At 38.0% G+C, this 15835-nt stretch overlaps 1 protein-coding gene across 2 annotated transcripts in view; it reads left to right on the forward strand.

Moving 5' to 3' along the window:
• LOC138733501 (zinc-regulated GTPase metalloprotein activator 1A-like) overlaps positions 1 to 15720 on the forward strand; it is a 28338-nt gene extending 12618 nt beyond the window's left edge. Inside the window, exons 7-15 of one of the 2 annotated variants that reach the window (XR_011339421.1) lie at positions 277 to 323; positions 1092 to 1178; positions 1998 to 2042; positions 3272 to 3328; positions 7373 to 7424; positions 13022 to 13090; positions 13187 to 13252; positions 14338 to 14448; positions 15185 to 15720. Coding sequence is in view for 1 of the 2 variants with exons in the window: in XM_069880700.1 (XP_069736801.1) it covers positions 277 to 323; positions 1092 to 1178; positions 1998 to 2042; positions 3272 to 3328; positions 7373 to 7424; positions 13022 to 13090; positions 13187 to 13252; positions 14319 to 14448; positions 15185 to 15258 (627 nt within the window). In the remaining variant the exon portion in view is untranslated. Of the gene's footprint in view, positions 1 to 276; positions 324 to 1091; positions 1179 to 1997; positions 2043 to 3271; positions 3329 to 7372; positions 7425 to 13021; positions 13091 to 13186; positions 13253 to 14318; positions 14449 to 15184 lie in introns of both variants that reach the window. The other variant, XM_069880700.1, reaches the window with a different exon arrangement.
• Positions 15721 to 15835: the final 115 nt, after the last annotated feature.

Raw genomic sequence — 15835 nt, forward strand, 5'->3', positions numbered from 1 at the left:
ATTAAAAATAAATAATGCAGTTTTCCAACTCTCTAGCATTCTAATTGTAACATTCATTAAAAGCGAAGAGATTTCATGAACAATAAGCTTCTGAAATGGTGAGTGTATAAATGTGATTTGTCACCACCATTTTACAGGAAAATTCTAGATGCAATCTTTCTTAGTACCTTGTTGAAAAATACACCTCAGCTGAATTGGTTTTTATTTCCATTAACTGAAAATGAATTTGAATGACTTTTGAATATACTTAATCCAATTGTTTTAATTTTTGTCTAGCACTTGTCAGAGAAAAAGCCGGAAGGCCTTGTTAATGAAGCATCTCGGTATGGTTATACAAATTACTTTTATATATCACAGAAACTGTGCTGCATAGAAGTTCATTAGAAATGTCGTCTTCTTTTATAAAGCTTTTTTTCCTCTGTTGCTTTTAAACCAAGGTAGATGAGTGTAATGAGGTAGAAAATAGAAAAGTGACTTGATGCTCTATTTGCTATTTTTGTCAAGATCTGACTCTTCTAATACATATTTTAAGAGAGAGAAGGTTTTACGTAAGTAAAGGAAAACCATCTGTGTTGGGGGAAGAAGGAATTGCATGAACCTACCATATGCTCAAAGTAGAACTGGAGATAGAGGAATATTTTTTTGCTAGATATGAAGCCACAGTGATTAAGGGTAATTTTAACAATGGAAGACTTCATAAGACAGAGAGACTTGAAGTATGACTTTGCAAAGAGTATGTGCAAGAGAAGTAAGGGTTTGCGAAGTCCATAAATTACAAAGCACTGCAAATGAAATTACTACTTGTTTTTAAAGAAAAAAAACCAAAAACAAACTGAAAGAGAAAAGCTACCTCAAAGCTAGCAAGCCTTTGTAGCTTGTTAGAATCTTTTTATAGCACAGAAGAGCACCTCAAGAAGACGGTTGTCGTGTAGTCATACTCTGTGATATTCAAGTTTTATTAATGCTTGTCTTTCTGAACTAACAATGCTCATACCATTTTTTTTTTGGTGTCATAGGAGAGGCTTTTCTACCTTATAGAAAAATATTTATTCATGTTGTCTTTTTTTTTTTTCCTTCCCTTTAATGTGTAGGCAGGTTGCATTAGCTGATCTTATAGTCATCAATAAAACAGATTTGGTTTCAGAGGAAGAACTGAATAACGTTAGAACATCTGTCAGGTACGAAACTTTTGGCATAGCGCTATCACTGTACTGTCTTGCAGGTTATTTTTATTGAAACATAGTTACTTTATTCTTGTTATTAGTACAGGAATCAGATCTCAAGACTACACTAACATAAATTGTTAGCTCAGCGGGAAAAAAATGTTTTGCTTCTTTCTAATGATTTTTCAATACTTTCACGTGCTTAACACAAACTTAGCGGTTTGCCTACCTGCATAAGATTTGATGCTACCTACTGAGGACTGTCTTAAATGTCCACATTCTTGTATTTTTTGGGCAGCTGTTCCCATTTTTCTGAATCAGCATTAGGGGAACAAAAATATACTTGTAAATGTGAGATCACTAGTCAATATGAAGATGTGTGGGGGAAATCCCAAATGGTCTTAGGTGTGGAAGAAGCAGTGGTGTGAATCAAATTATTGATCAAAGGCTTATCACATCTTTTTTCTTAGTACCATATAGTAACTAAAGTGAAGCACTGCATTTTGAAATTCTTTGCAACTCTCTTAATGGTTTGAATTCTAAATGTAAAAATGCTTAGACCCAATAGGGTGTATCATGAGGAGACTGGCACAGGAAAATGCTGTACTTACTGGCAATATTTTGTTGTCAGAACTTAAGAAGTTCCCCAACCCTTATTTAGGGTCATAAACCCAAAGTTTCTTGGAAAGTGTTCATTTGTTCAATACATTGATAACAGAGTTGGGGTTATTGTTGTGGTGCTATTTCTCATGCTGCTTTCTATGGTAAAGTTGTTCAAGTAGTGTATTACAGCTGAATTTTATTCTAACTTCTCATTTGTCTATTTTATTTTAGGTCAATAAATGGACTTGTTAAAATTGTAGAGACACAAAGATCAAGGTATTAAATGGCCTCTATTACTAGGTACCAGGTGCTGCTTCTTTTGTGACAGATTTAAGTATGCTATTAGGATTGTAGTGTAATTAGGGTTGGAAGGGACCTTAAAGATGATCTAGATCTTTAGATCATTACGTCAGTTTGGTTAAAGGAAAACGATTGAATTAAATATATTTAACTCAATAGTTATTTTACTAATAAGCTTTTCAATAAAGGGGTTTTTTTAAGAAGTAAAAATGTGTTTTCTTTGTTACTCTTTACACCTACACTCTAGTGTATAGACAGTTTTTTTAAAAAAATCACTGCAGGCTGCTTAGTGTACAGAACTTATCACTAGTGGGTTTTATTGAAAATTGCATTGTAACCATAAATATTTATTACTTGTGCAAGAAGTGGATTTTACAAAAGCTTAGGCATTCGTTTTTCCAGAACCTTCATTTTGTTCCAAGTTTAATATCCAAGTTGTGCTTTTAAAGTTGTGTTTTAGTCTCTGAGTAATAGCATTTGAAAAGTTCCTGAAAAATGCTAATATAGATACAGTTTAATTGGCTTCAGTATATTCCAAAAATGTAGCAGACTTTTAAGGGAGTGTTATAGTTCAGAGTTTCTTGTAATTTGTTAATGAGGTCTTGTAACCAAAGAGCAACTTGTAAAACCAAATTGTATTTGAGCTAATCATTGATCATGTGCACTGTAATGGTTTCTTCCAATTGTGTCAGCTTAAGTATTTTTCTTATTTATGATAGCTGCTACAGATAAGGTGTTACTGCAAAATTACCTTGAAAGCAGCGCAAGGGAGTTTATGAAAAGGAAAAGTAATTGTGTTGGTTTTGCTGTTTTTCATTGAAATTCTGTCTCAGATTTCTTCTTTAATAAGAAATTAAATGGAAATTATTTCCAGGGACTTTAGGAGAGCAGTGTATCTTTCAGACTGCTAGGACCAATTTGTGTGCTGTTGCGTCAGTTTTTTTACTATATATTGGTAAATGTTCCTTTAATACAGGTTCCTGTTTTAAGTAATTTTTGAAGGGAAAATAGTAGACATAATCTTAGTAATGTATGCTTGGCTTTCTAAAGTTATTGTGAAATGTAGCTGGAAAGCAGAAAAAAAGGTTTGATGGCATTAGAAGAATAAGCACGAAAACAAACGTAAGCTTCAGAGAATGATTTATAAAATAATTATTGATGTATAATATTCAAATACAGCAAAAAGCTTTCTTCTTCCTCTTTAGAGTTGATCTCTCCCATGTCTTGGACCTGCATGCTTTTGACAGTTTATCTGGAATAAGGTATGGTAAAAATTTCACTCTCTTTTATTAGAAATAATGTCCATTGCATATATAAATGCATGAAATACACACTTAAATCCTGGCCCAGATTTGTGTTTGAGTTTCTGTTAGAAGTTCTAGTTTAGTCACTTATTTAAATGCTCACTTTGTTAAGTGGTAATCAGAGGCTCAGAATTTTGTCCATTTGAAATGCATGCAACAAAAGCTTTTTGGCTTTTGTAAAGTGAAATGAGCCCAGGTATTTATATTTGGTTGGCTTTTCTCCTAAAATACAAGTTTTACTTTAATAGTAGTAATGAAGCAGATAGGTACACTCTTTTCTGTTACTTTTAAAACTGAAAAGATTTCAAAATATTTTCCATTTCACATAATGATGAACTGGGGGCTTCCTTGGTTTTCATAGAACACAGTGAAGGACTGAAGTTCCACAACAAATGAAGCCACTGAAAATTCTGGTTACTCTTTTCCATGGGTGTTTTTTTTAATTGCCAAAGATGAGTTTGGATGCTAGATGGGTGGAAAGGTGAAATTGGAGGTAAGGAGAGAAAGGCTTTCTGTTCACTTTATGTGCTGAAATTCTTCATTGAAGAGAGCAAGGAGTACTGGAGCAATTGTAAGGGAAAGGATTATGCAGCTGGGCCCATATTGGCTTTATTTTTCTTTCTGGACACACACTTTTCACTTTGGGTAGAAGAACGTGGCCATTTCTTATTCACAGCATGAAGAAATTGCAGAAGATGCAAGCTAGTAACCTGTGGTAAATGAGATGCATTAATGAGATTTCCTAGTGAACTGATGCAGTACTACCCAAAGGATAGCCTGCTTTTCCTGAGTCTTAGCTACCCTTTCTTTTTGCTGGTCTGGCTTTTTCACTACTATGAAAAGTAGTGTTTGTTTCTTTTGAGTTCCTTGAGCTTACCAGTCAAGGCTTTACCAATAGCAGCATCAGGGAGGTAACAGAATAGGCATCCAAAACTAAGTTAAGGGGACAGGAAGGACAGTATATTCTTTAAGCCAAGTAGATAACTATTAGGTCATTAACCAGATTGTAAATCCATGTCCTGAATTCTTATGATGGATCAGCTAGCTAAACTGGCTTTTCCTGGAGCCACAAAACAGAGGGAAAGCAGTGTGAAGGTGTGAAACAGAATAGGATTGTTCTTGGCAATGGCAATTCAAAGTTAGATCTCACTGTCTGTAATATTAGGTGATGCTCTGCAAGGTTTACTAAGGAGTGCTGTGCTCTACAAATCTGATAAAATCCTTAAGGAGCTGACAAAAAAAAAATCTATCTTTGGCCTAGTCTTCTCTCACTCATAATTCTTCTGAAGTTTCTAAATGCTTGCTGTTAAAACAGAGGGAAAACTAAAAGTGAAAGCATTTAAAGACAAATTCTGAAAGCCCCAAGAGGGTTGTAGACTGCTTAAATGAAGTTCCATCTATTTTGTTTTTACTTGAGCTCTATACAGTGAAATTGAGCTCAGAGCTCATTTGGGAAAAGTTCCATGGGAAGCTTTCATGGACGATAAAGGAGCTTGTGAGTGGTGGAGTTTTTTTTCAAGAATGCTCTCCTGGGAGCACAAAACCAGTTCATCCCCTTTAAAGGTAAGGAAAACATGTGGAGCAAGAGACCCCTTGGCTTAACTGTGAGCTTTTGTGTCTGCTCAAAGCCAAAAGTGAAGCATACCAGAGGTGGAAAAGCTGATAAATCTTATTAAGAACTGCAAGGGCGTGAATTCAGAGGTGTAGTTAGAAAAGCAAAGGCTCAGATCAAATTGGAATTGGCCAGACATTTCAAAATCTACAAGAATGGGTTCTTTGGATACATAAACCACAGGCAGAAACAGCTGGAAAGTACTGGCCCACTGTTAATAGGAGAGATGAATTAGTCATCAACAATGCTGAAAAGGCAGAGGTTCTTAACACTTTTTTCACCTCTGTGTCTACCATTACTGTGGACTCCAGGCCTGGGGAGCAAAAGCCCAGGTTAATGCCAATACAGGCCCAGTGTCAGTGAAGGAAGAGCTGATGTGTGAACTATTACAGTAGCCTGACACCTACAAATTCATGGCCCCTGACCTCATCCATCCAGGCATGTTGAGAGGTGGCTGACCTTGTTCACAACAAGGCCACGCTTCATGGAGAAGTTGTGGAGACTGCTGGATGTCCCAGAAAGCTGAAAGAAATCTAATGTCACCCCAGCCTACAAGAAGGGCTTGGAGGAAAATCCAGTAAGTTATAGGCCAATCAGTCTTACTTCAGTCGCTGGGAAAGTTATGGAACAAATCCTTCTGAGCACCGCTTCAAGTTCGATCAAGTGTGTGACAGGGAAAATCCTGGACAGATTCACAAAGGGCAAATAATGCTTGACAAATCCGATCCCCTTCTACAGCAAAGTAACCTGCTTAGTTGATGCAGGGGGAATGGTAGACATTGGCTGCCTGGATTTCTTCGTGGCTTTGGATATGGTTTCCCATAGCTTCTTCCTTCGAGAAAGTGATGCATTACAGTCTAGACAAGTGATCTGTGCGGTGGGTGGGGAATTGGCTGACTGGACACACCCAGAGGTTGGTGGTAAATAGCTCCTTTTCAAACTGTGGCAGTCTGTCGCAACTGGGGTTCCTCAGGGACTGATGTTGAGCCTAATGCATTTTTAGTATCTTCATAAGTGATCCAGATGATGGGATCAAGTGTACCATAATGGAGTTTGCTGATGATGCCAAACTGAATGCGAAGTGGATGCTTCTGAAGGGAGAGCCACCCTTCAGGAAGACCTGGATAGATTGGAAGAGCAAACTAATAAGAAAATTATGAAGTTCAACAAGGACAAGTGTAAGGTCTTGCACCTGGGAAGACCTAGCTAGGGAGCAGCGCTGTGGAAAAGGTTGTGGGAGACCTGGTGGACAACAAGCTCAATGTAAGCGAATGGTGTGCTGCTGCAGTGAAGAAAGCCGGCAGGGTGCTGGATTGCATCAACAAGGGTATCGCCAACAGAAATAAAGATGTCACAATTCCACTACTGAACACTTGTCAGGTCATGCTTCACACCTGGAATACTGTGTTCAGTTTTGATTCCTGCTACACAAAACAGATGTGGACAGGCTGCAGGAGGTCCAGAGAATGGCCACAAAGATGATCAAAGGTCTGAGAAGCCTGCCATATGCAGAAGGGCTGAGAGAACTGGGTTTTTTTCACCATTGAGAAAAGAAGGTTTAGGGGATGCCTTAGCACCATATTCCAGTATTTAAAGGATGGCTATCACGAAGTTGGAGATTCCCCTTTTACAACGGCTCATATGGAAAAGAGAAGAGGTAATGAGTACTAGTTACTCCTGGGGAGATTCTAATTAGGCACAAGAGGAAATTTTTTCACAATAAGAACTATCAGCCATTGGAATAATCTCCCCAGGGAAGTGGTGAATCCCCAACCCTGGGCATTTTTAAGATTCAGCTGGACAGGATGCTGGGCCAACTTGTCTAGACCATGCTTTTTCAAAGAGGTTTGACCAGATGATCATCAAGGTCCTTCCCAACCCGATATTCTGTGATTCTACGTTGTAGCGTTTCATTTAGTGGTATAGATCTCATTCTCATAAGCAGCTTTGTACACTTCTTTTTCTTGCTTTTCAAATCGTCCTTCGAAGTGTTTTTTTAAAAATCAGCATGAGTATAGACAGATCCTAGTGGTTTTCCATTCTTGCTTTAGTGATGTAGTTTTTGTTCCTACACAGAATATCAGTGATGTACTTCGTGAAATATAAATGTTTTAAATCACCAAGATGCTGCAAAATTTTATTCTAATTTTGTTTATATTTAAAAAATCTAACATATTAACACAAACCATTAACTAGATCAAACCGATATAATTAAACGTAACTGTTTTGAGATTAAAAATGAATTAACAGTTGAAACTTATTCTGAATGTAGAATCTATCTTTGAAATTTTAGTTTTGCTCTGGAATAATGAAGATTTTTAAAAAATTTTGAAATAATGACGTTTTGTCTATCCAACTCAAATGCAACACTTAACTTTACTTGTTTTCAGTTTGCAGAAAAAGCTTGAGCATGTAAAAACAACTCATGCACATCTAGATAAGGTAATTACCAAAAGTACTGCTTCAGTCTTTTTGTAATAACAAAGTTGTTCAAGGTAAATGCAAGCATTGCATGCTAATTGTGTTACTTTTTCAGAAGGTCTTAGGGAGTAATGTGTTTTAAGGTCTTTGGAACATTACATTGAATACATATAGGAATGTGCTTTGTTGTATATAGATTCTAACTGGATATAGTATGTTTTGAAAGTTTACTTTCAAAAATAGCTTGTAGGCTTCCACTGCTCCAGTCAGTCACATTATTGATTCACACAGAGAGTGGTACAGAAATAGATAAATAGCACTACTCTTTTTAATATTTGCAGAGTCAATCCTAAATGTGTAGCTAGTCTGTATTCTGTAGAGTTTCTGTCCAAATATTTTCTGTATATGGAGATACTGGAAAGATGTGATTTATGGCTTTGCATTTTTTAAAGCTGTAATAAAACTTCTGTAAGTAGTTACGGATGTGTAGATTTCCTTTCTAGGAGTACTTCCCCTTGTTTTCACAAGACATAGTAACCATTTAACTTGCAACAGTAAGGTAGATTCTGCCCTATAAGCTAGGTATCAATCCTGTAAGCAGGGGTATGAAATAAAAAAAAAAGAAACAATTCTGTTGATGTTATTTTTAGTGTGTCAAGTTAAACTTCAAAATGTATCCATCCCTGCCCCTAGCCCCAGTACTCAAACCAATGTGTGCTTATAGCAGGGCAGAATCTTTTCCTGTGAGCAGTATAATGATGCAGTATAATGCAATTGCAGATAGCATTTTTGTCTTTGTGGCTTTTATTTGAGCGAATGTAGTATTTTTTGTGATCAGCATGTGTAATTTCAAAGATAAATTGAAGGAAAAAAGGTCTGTTCCATCATTGCTACAGAATATAAACCATTCTATACTGATTGGTACCTTTAAGTGCTTGTCGTATTCATGATGTATGGGTTTTACTAGAAAGGCTTCCTTTTAATTTTTTTTTGTTTGTTTCTGTGTGTGTGTTTTGCAAATGTTATGACCACAGTATCTTTTCCTACTTAGATCCTTTTTAAAAGCAGAATAATCTAAAGTGAGGGAATTACTGATTTTTTTTGGTAGGCAACAAAACCTTTTAATTACTGGTTTGTGTACTGAAGAAAAGAAATACAAAGCAATTACACAAACACATAAACACCTGCCCTTCTCTCTCCCTCTCTGCACCAGCCTTCCTTCTTTTCAGTGGGTTACACTTGGTCCAACCAGTTCAAGCTCTCTGAGCAAGGCCACATGTGGCATAGGGCATTGTGGGTGTTTGTGTAATGATTTTCTCTTCCTCATCACTGTTCTGTTTCTTAGGGTTCGTGCAGGGCTCCCATTACCTGTGGAGTGCCCCAGGTTGGTGGGTAAACAGTAAGCTGTGGTCTCTTAGGGATGTATATATCCCCTTTGGCATGGCAAGGCATGCATGCCTCCTCCAAAGATTCTTCAGTCTCAAGGGGATGGAGGTCTCTCTAATGGCGGGTCATGTGTTTCTCTGCTGAAAGATGTGTGATGTTGGGGTGTTTTTTTACTGTTGTATGGTTTCAGAGTGGGCTGGGAGAAGTTATGAGAGACAGAAGGCAGCTCGTGGCCTCCTCGCTCGTAGCCCCCTGCTATGTAAGCCTTGTAAGCTTACACGCATCTAAAGAACTACATGGACACAGACTTTGTCCTTAATGTCATCAGAAACTGAATGTACACTTAGTTTGTATTCCACTCCTTGCCTCTGAGAGTTAAACTGCTGGGGTTAATGTTGTAGCAGTCTGAATATATATATGTTAAAAATTGTTCTGTTTTACCTCAGTCTCCTGCTAAGCAGACAGAGGAGGTTAGTGTCACGAGGGTTTGAATTTAGATGCCTTTATTGTGGACTCCACATTTTGGTGTAGATTAGTAAGGTTTGCATTACTTACTGTAAAATTCAGGCCTTGTTCCTGCAAAACACCAAACCAAGACACTTGGTTAACTCACTTACCACGTCTTAGTATACAAGTAAATATTCAAGCGAACAATTAAGCAGTACAACCACAGAGTAACACTGCTGCTGGCTGTCCAGTTGGTTTCTGAGTCCAGCAACTGTCATTTCATCCAGAGTGAAAATGTGTGGTGACCAGTGTTCATTTGATAGACCATAGGCACTTCCCCAGTTGGAGAGTAATATGATGCATTTGAAGACTTAGATTTCCCAGAGCTTGCTCACATCCTATAATCTTACTAACTGAGCTCTGACCTTTTTCCTGCGCTTGGTATTTCTTGGCTTCCAAGTGTAGATCTGTGAAGGGCTGTTTTTCCCCTTTAAAAGTCCAAAGTTATAGGGTGGGAGAATGGAGGTTTTTCACCCCCTCCTGACACTTTCACAACTCCTGCTTTGCCAGGAGGCAGATCTCACCCTTCCCCACTGTATAACACTCTAGGATGCTCCTGGATCAATAGTATGACCCCCTAGGTTATCAGGTGATACCAGGAGGACAACAGTGACTGTGTCTAGCTGTCAGAACTTTTGATCTGTGACCTTAGCTTTTTTGGGTCCCTTATCCCTTGCCTATAAACACAGCAGTAGTGAAAGTGATGCCAGCTGCTTGCCCTTTCTTCCCAGTCCTTCCATGGGGGTCCTGTGTATCAGGCCCTTAATTTCTCCTTATTTGGGTTGTAACAGTCCTGTTTGTGGGATCAGAAAGATTGAGCTCAGCACACCCCTCTGTCAGAAAATTCCAGAGTTTCCTACTTTGTACTTCCTCAAGCTTCTCAGCACCACCACAGAAGCAACTTAGGTATCCTGCGCTATTTTAATTACTCCAAGTAAAAAGCTGCTGAGTGGTTGCACTTCAGAGAGTGACACTCCCATTTCTGCAGTAGCATAACATGAGCTGCCTGACAGGCCAGTTCTGAACTGGCTTACTCTTCTCATAGGAGATTGGATGGCTTGCCATGCAGCTTTCCTGTTGGCCAGTTCAGTGTTACCAGCTGCTGAGTTTTTATTCAGGATTTATTGCTGAGCACTTTTTAATGCATCTTTTATTAGACTGTTAGCTTATCAGTGACTGTTAGTCTGTTGGTGGTGAATTTTGAGTGATGTGGTCTTTCTAAGGCTCAATTTGAAGCAAAGGATAAACTCTGGCATACCTCCACAGCAAACCAGCGCATCTCCCAGTGCTTACGGGTGGCAGTTGTATCCCCTTTGCAACTCCTGTGCTAATTTTTTTTGGTCCTGCCCGATGGGACTGTTGACACCCCATGCCATGGGTGCATGGGCTTGAGGCTGGCACCACCTTGTGTCTTCCCAGTCACCTGCCAGCACCAGTAGGGCTTTCACAGGTCTGTACATTTTCTAGCAGTATATACATTGTCTGTACATATGCATACACACATAACAGATGCATTATTCACAATGGAGTATTCAGTCACAGATTCCCAGTACCAGAACCAAGACTCCTGGATTCCCCAAGTGTTTGCAGTAATGCACTCTATTCTCATGAGATCCCACCTGGAGTGCTGCATCCAGCTTTAGAGCCCTCAATAACAGGGAAGACGTGGACCTGTTAGAAAGGTCCAGAGGAGGGCCACAAAAATGATCCAGTGGCCTGGAAAACCTCTTCTATAAGGACAGGCTGAGAGTGTTGGGGTTGTTCAGCCTGGAGTAGAGTAGGCTCCAGGGAGAATTTTACTGTGGCCCTTCAGTACTTAATGGGGGCTTATAAGGAAAACAGAGGAACTTTTTACTAGGGCCTGTAGTTCCATGTAGTAGCTTTTTGCTGCTTTTTGCTGCTTTTTGCTGCTTAGTGGTTTTGTCACTGCTCTGTTCTTTAGTGTCCCTTTTACACGTGTCACCCACAGGCGTCAGTTCATATGCAAAAATACCTTGCTCTTTGGACAAGTCACATGTCAGTTATAGTAATAACAGTCTGAACAGATCCCTGAAGTGGAAAATAAATTAAATAGGAGCAATTCTGAATGTTGTGAGAGTTATAGGAAATTACTGTGAGAGTTATTAAGGAAATTACTGTTGTTTATTTAGTGTGGAACCATTCAACCAGTAGGAAACCGCAAGAATTCATTGTTACTATCCTTGTTTAGTTCGACACCCACAGTTCCAAGATGTTTGTTGAGACCAATGAGGCATAAATAAGAGCAGAAGACAGTAAGCTGTGAGTCCTTGTTTGGTGATAAAGCATGCTTACTATCCTTATCTGTAAGGCCATCAGAAGCAATCTTGTACTGCTTGTGGAGCACAATGAACTTTTGTCTATCTTGTTTTGCAGCTGCTCAAAGTGTTACCTCTTTGTTGTTTTGATGAGCTTACTTAGTCATTAGATAAACAATTAGGTTTGCTGCCTGTTGCTTGTATTTAATCTTTAGTTCCAAAAGGAGATTATAATTGTTTTGCCATTTTCACGACTAGCAACTTGCAGTCAAGATTTGCAGTTCAAAAAGAAAAACAAAGGCATTGTATGCATCATATTTTAACCTGAAAATTAAATTTAATCATAGCAGCTTTTTAGAAGGAGAGTACACTTTTCTAGGCTACTATATAAAAATACAAGCTGTTCTGGTTTTTTGTTGCAAGCAGGGCAGAAGACCAGCTTTGCTGAACAGGTAGCTCCTTGTGGTGCTCAAAAGTGAAAAGAAGTTGTATGATCTTTAGAGGCGGAGTTAAGGTTTGCAGGAGGAGTACAGAGCTGTGGTGCAGGGAGAAGACACGTAAGACTGAAGCTCAGTTAGAGTCAGAAACAGGCCAGTGTTGTGCATGTTAATACCAAAGGGAGATCTAAGGGAAAAATGGAACCAATACTTGTTGAAGATGGTTATCTGATTAATAAGGATGAAGAAAAAGTAGAGGCATTCAATGCATTTTTTGCCTAAGTCTTTAATAACACTGAGAGACCTTGGGCTGCCTGATCCCCTGAGTCGGAGGGCCATAAGTGTGAAAACAGCGACTTTCCATGTGTGGACATTTGAAGTCTTCTCTCCGGGATCCAGTGACAGGATGTGGGGAAATAGTTCAAAGCTGAGCCACTGGACGTAAGGAAGCACTTAGTTATCAAGAGCATGGTCAAACGCTGGAACAGGCTTCCTACAGAGGTGGTTGATGGCCCAAGCCTGTCAGTGTTTAAGAGGCGTTTGGACAATAATACACTTTAACTTCTGGTCAGCCCTGAAGTGACTGGGCGGTTGGACTGGATGACCATGTACGTCCCTTCCAGATGAAACAGTCTATTCTATAATATTCTATTTTTTCTCTTGTGTTAGACTAGTCATCTGAAAGCAGCAGTCATTGAAAGAATTTTAGGTTGTATGTAAAGTAATTTTCTGTATTTATTTGTAGAAAAAGTAATTCTATGCCATTGAGAGGTTATAGTGTCAAGAATAAGACATATTATTTCCTTTGTTTTGCAATGAAGTGTTAATTTTAAACTACACGTTGTTGTTACTATTATTAAAAGCATCACATCAGGCATCTTTATTTTTGGAATCTTTTCCTATTTAGTCTATTTTGGAAAAAGCTTTTCTTAACAAAACATAACACATTTTTGAAATTAATATGATGAAATGTTTATTCAGTTTTCTAATAAGTGAGTCTTTCTATTTGCAGGGTATAATTACAGTAACATTCGAAGCTCCAGGAAATATAAAAGAAGAAAACTTAAATCTATTTATTCAGGTAAAAAATAAGTGTCAACTGAAAAAATCGTTGTGGGTTTTTATAGAATATCATCCCATGCCTTTCTGCCCATGAAAACATTTTTCTTTTTCATAGAATCTTCTGTGGGAGAAGAATGTGAAAGACAAGACTGGACGAGTGATGGACGTTATAAGACTGAAGGTTAGTCAGGAATAACCAAATTCTTTGGTTTGTACTTTTCCTCTTTTACACCTAAAAATCTGCTGTGTGCTGTCAGTTACAGACCTATCAAAGGTGCTGCTGGATCAGTGTAACAGAGCAGACACAGTGGAGCATAGCACTTTGTCATTGTTCTGTGTACAGGCAGTTTGTTAACTGTTAGCTGGTGAAAGAACTGAAAAGGAGGCTGCTGACAGAGAAGCAAACATTAATTCTCCTTGTTTTGAATTGAGAGGGAAGTTTTACAGTCCCAAGTATCAGTGGCAGATTTAATAATAAGGACATAGTTAAATCACTTCTTTACTTTTCACCCCCCTTTCCTCAAAAGGTTCCACCCATCTCACATAAATGTCTCCTTACTTAGGGATGTAAATACAGGTTGCTATCCATAAATATAATTGTTGACATAATTTGCAGAAGTTGAATTTGGTATAGCATTGCAGTGGTCTGCACTTAAAACTTTTCACGGTATTGTCAGACTTTAGTTTTAAACCTGCTGCCTGGAGGTATTCAATCTTCATGGGCACTTCATATGTTTTTCAGTGGCATGATTTTTAGAGGCGTACAGGTGACAATTTAGGATATGTTTTCGTTTTCCTTATACCAGGCAGCCAAGTAAATAGTTCAAAAATTAGAATCAAGTCTGTCATTTGGTAGGCTATAAAAATATACAAGATAATACTCTGGTTTGTTTTCTGAGAACACTTGTGCGTCATGGGGACGTACACCATACAGCATATATGTATTTGAAGTGGCTTAGTAGCAGACAACGTTTTATTTTTGCTCAAATGTGCTAGATAATGACCAAATCAGGAACAGAAAGCAGAGTATGGCAAAGTCTAATTATTAGTCTTTAAAAAAATAAGGAGATGTGAGAATGGAGTTACGAGTGGAAGTTACCATACTACATGGTTATTTTGACTAACTGGTGCAGAGTTGCCAGGAATATTTTTCCCTGCTTGACTTAGTTGCAAAGTTTCTTTCCCCTCTTACATATTTAATTTTTAAAGGCTTGTTTATATATCCTAACAGTTATTTTTCTGATAAGGGACTGGTATCTATTCAAGGGAAATGTCATCAGGTGATAGTCCAAGGTGTCCATGAACTCTATGACCTAGAAGAGACTGCAGTAACCTGGAAAGAAGATGAAAAGAGAATTAATAGACTGGTCCTAATAGGTAAGAGGAAGTCACCTATCTCCTTGTTGGACTTCAAGAAGCTGTTCTTTTGGCATACAGTCCTGTGATTTTTCTAAGGAAAAGCAGCCAGCTTGAACTATCCAGAATAGTAGCAGTGAGTATGTTCATTGTAACCTTCAGTCAAAGGTTTATCCATCAAGACCTCCAGCAGTTTTGTATTCCAGCTGTGAACAACATAGACTATCCTTTCTAGTGAAATTGAGTGGAATGAAATAAAATGCTAAGTATTCAGAAATTATGATGCTATATTTAAGGTTATTTTAAAAATCCATATTTCTAAATATGCTGATGGGAATGGTTTGAGTGTTTCGTCAAATATTCGGTAACAGTCATGAAGGCGATTATAGCTATTAAAATGTATAAAACCTTATATTTTCTGACAAGCTTGTAATGCTAAGGTTGTACATTTCTTATTCCACATGCTTTACACTCTGCTTCGCAAAGTGTTTTTATTACCAAAAAAACTCTGATTTTCATCCTTTCCCTTACTTGTATAGCTTGGAGTCCATTGTTGTCTGTCAAATCTAAAGTTATCTTGTTAGCTGCAGCTTGGTTTTAATACTACCCTGTTTTCACTTATTGGCAGGTATAACAAACACTTTCTTTGCTGAGAAGAATTGCAAGTTGCTGTGTCGATGTATTTTTTTTTTTTAGTGCTTGTGGGTTTTTTTAGTGCATGGTAGCATACAGTCAGCTAATTTATTTCTCTTTACAGGCAGGAACTTGGATAAGGAGATCATCAAAGAAGTATTTGTAGCCACTGTGGGAGCAAACCAAGGAAACAGTTGACATCAAGCTTCAAAAAAAATGACATGTCTCCTTAACCCTGCAAGCTTTTTATTTCAAAAAAGACTGAATGACATGCGATGTAATAGTTTCCCTTTCCTCTTGCAGTTTACACAACAGTTAAACCCTGAAGTCCTCCTGAAAATCCTAGCTGACCAACTGTTTGAAGATTAGCTTTTATGGTCTAGAATCAAATGCAAAAGAATTCTACCATTTTGGATTTGGCTTAAGTTATGTCAGTAATGTCATTTACGTGTGCAGAAATGCAGATAGGCAAATGATTTGTCTATGCTGTACATGAAGTATGACAACAGGATTATGGTAAACATGTTTGAAACCTAGTACTTTCTCCAGCTAACTCTCTTTTACTGATGGAAAAGAAGTAAGAAGTGATTATTGACAGCGATGTAATCACAGTGAAAAGTATTTAGTATTTTCTATTAAACTGTCTTCCATCTCTTTCCACTTGCCTTGTGATTTTTGAATGTATATATCCATCCTAGGTGCTGCTAAACCTGTTGTATAAATGAAACTAAAAATACATAGGTGGCAGACACTTGAGACCATGTGAAACATACAC

The sequence above is a fragment of the Phaenicophaeus curvirostris genome, chromosome Z, assembly GCF_032191515.1.
Source record: "Phaenicophaeus curvirostris isolate KB17595 chromosome Z, BPBGC_Pcur_1.0, whole genome shotgun sequence".
Taxonomy (NCBI): Eukaryota; Metazoa; Chordata; class Aves; order Cuculiformes; family Cuculidae; genus Phaenicophaeus; species Phaenicophaeus curvirostris.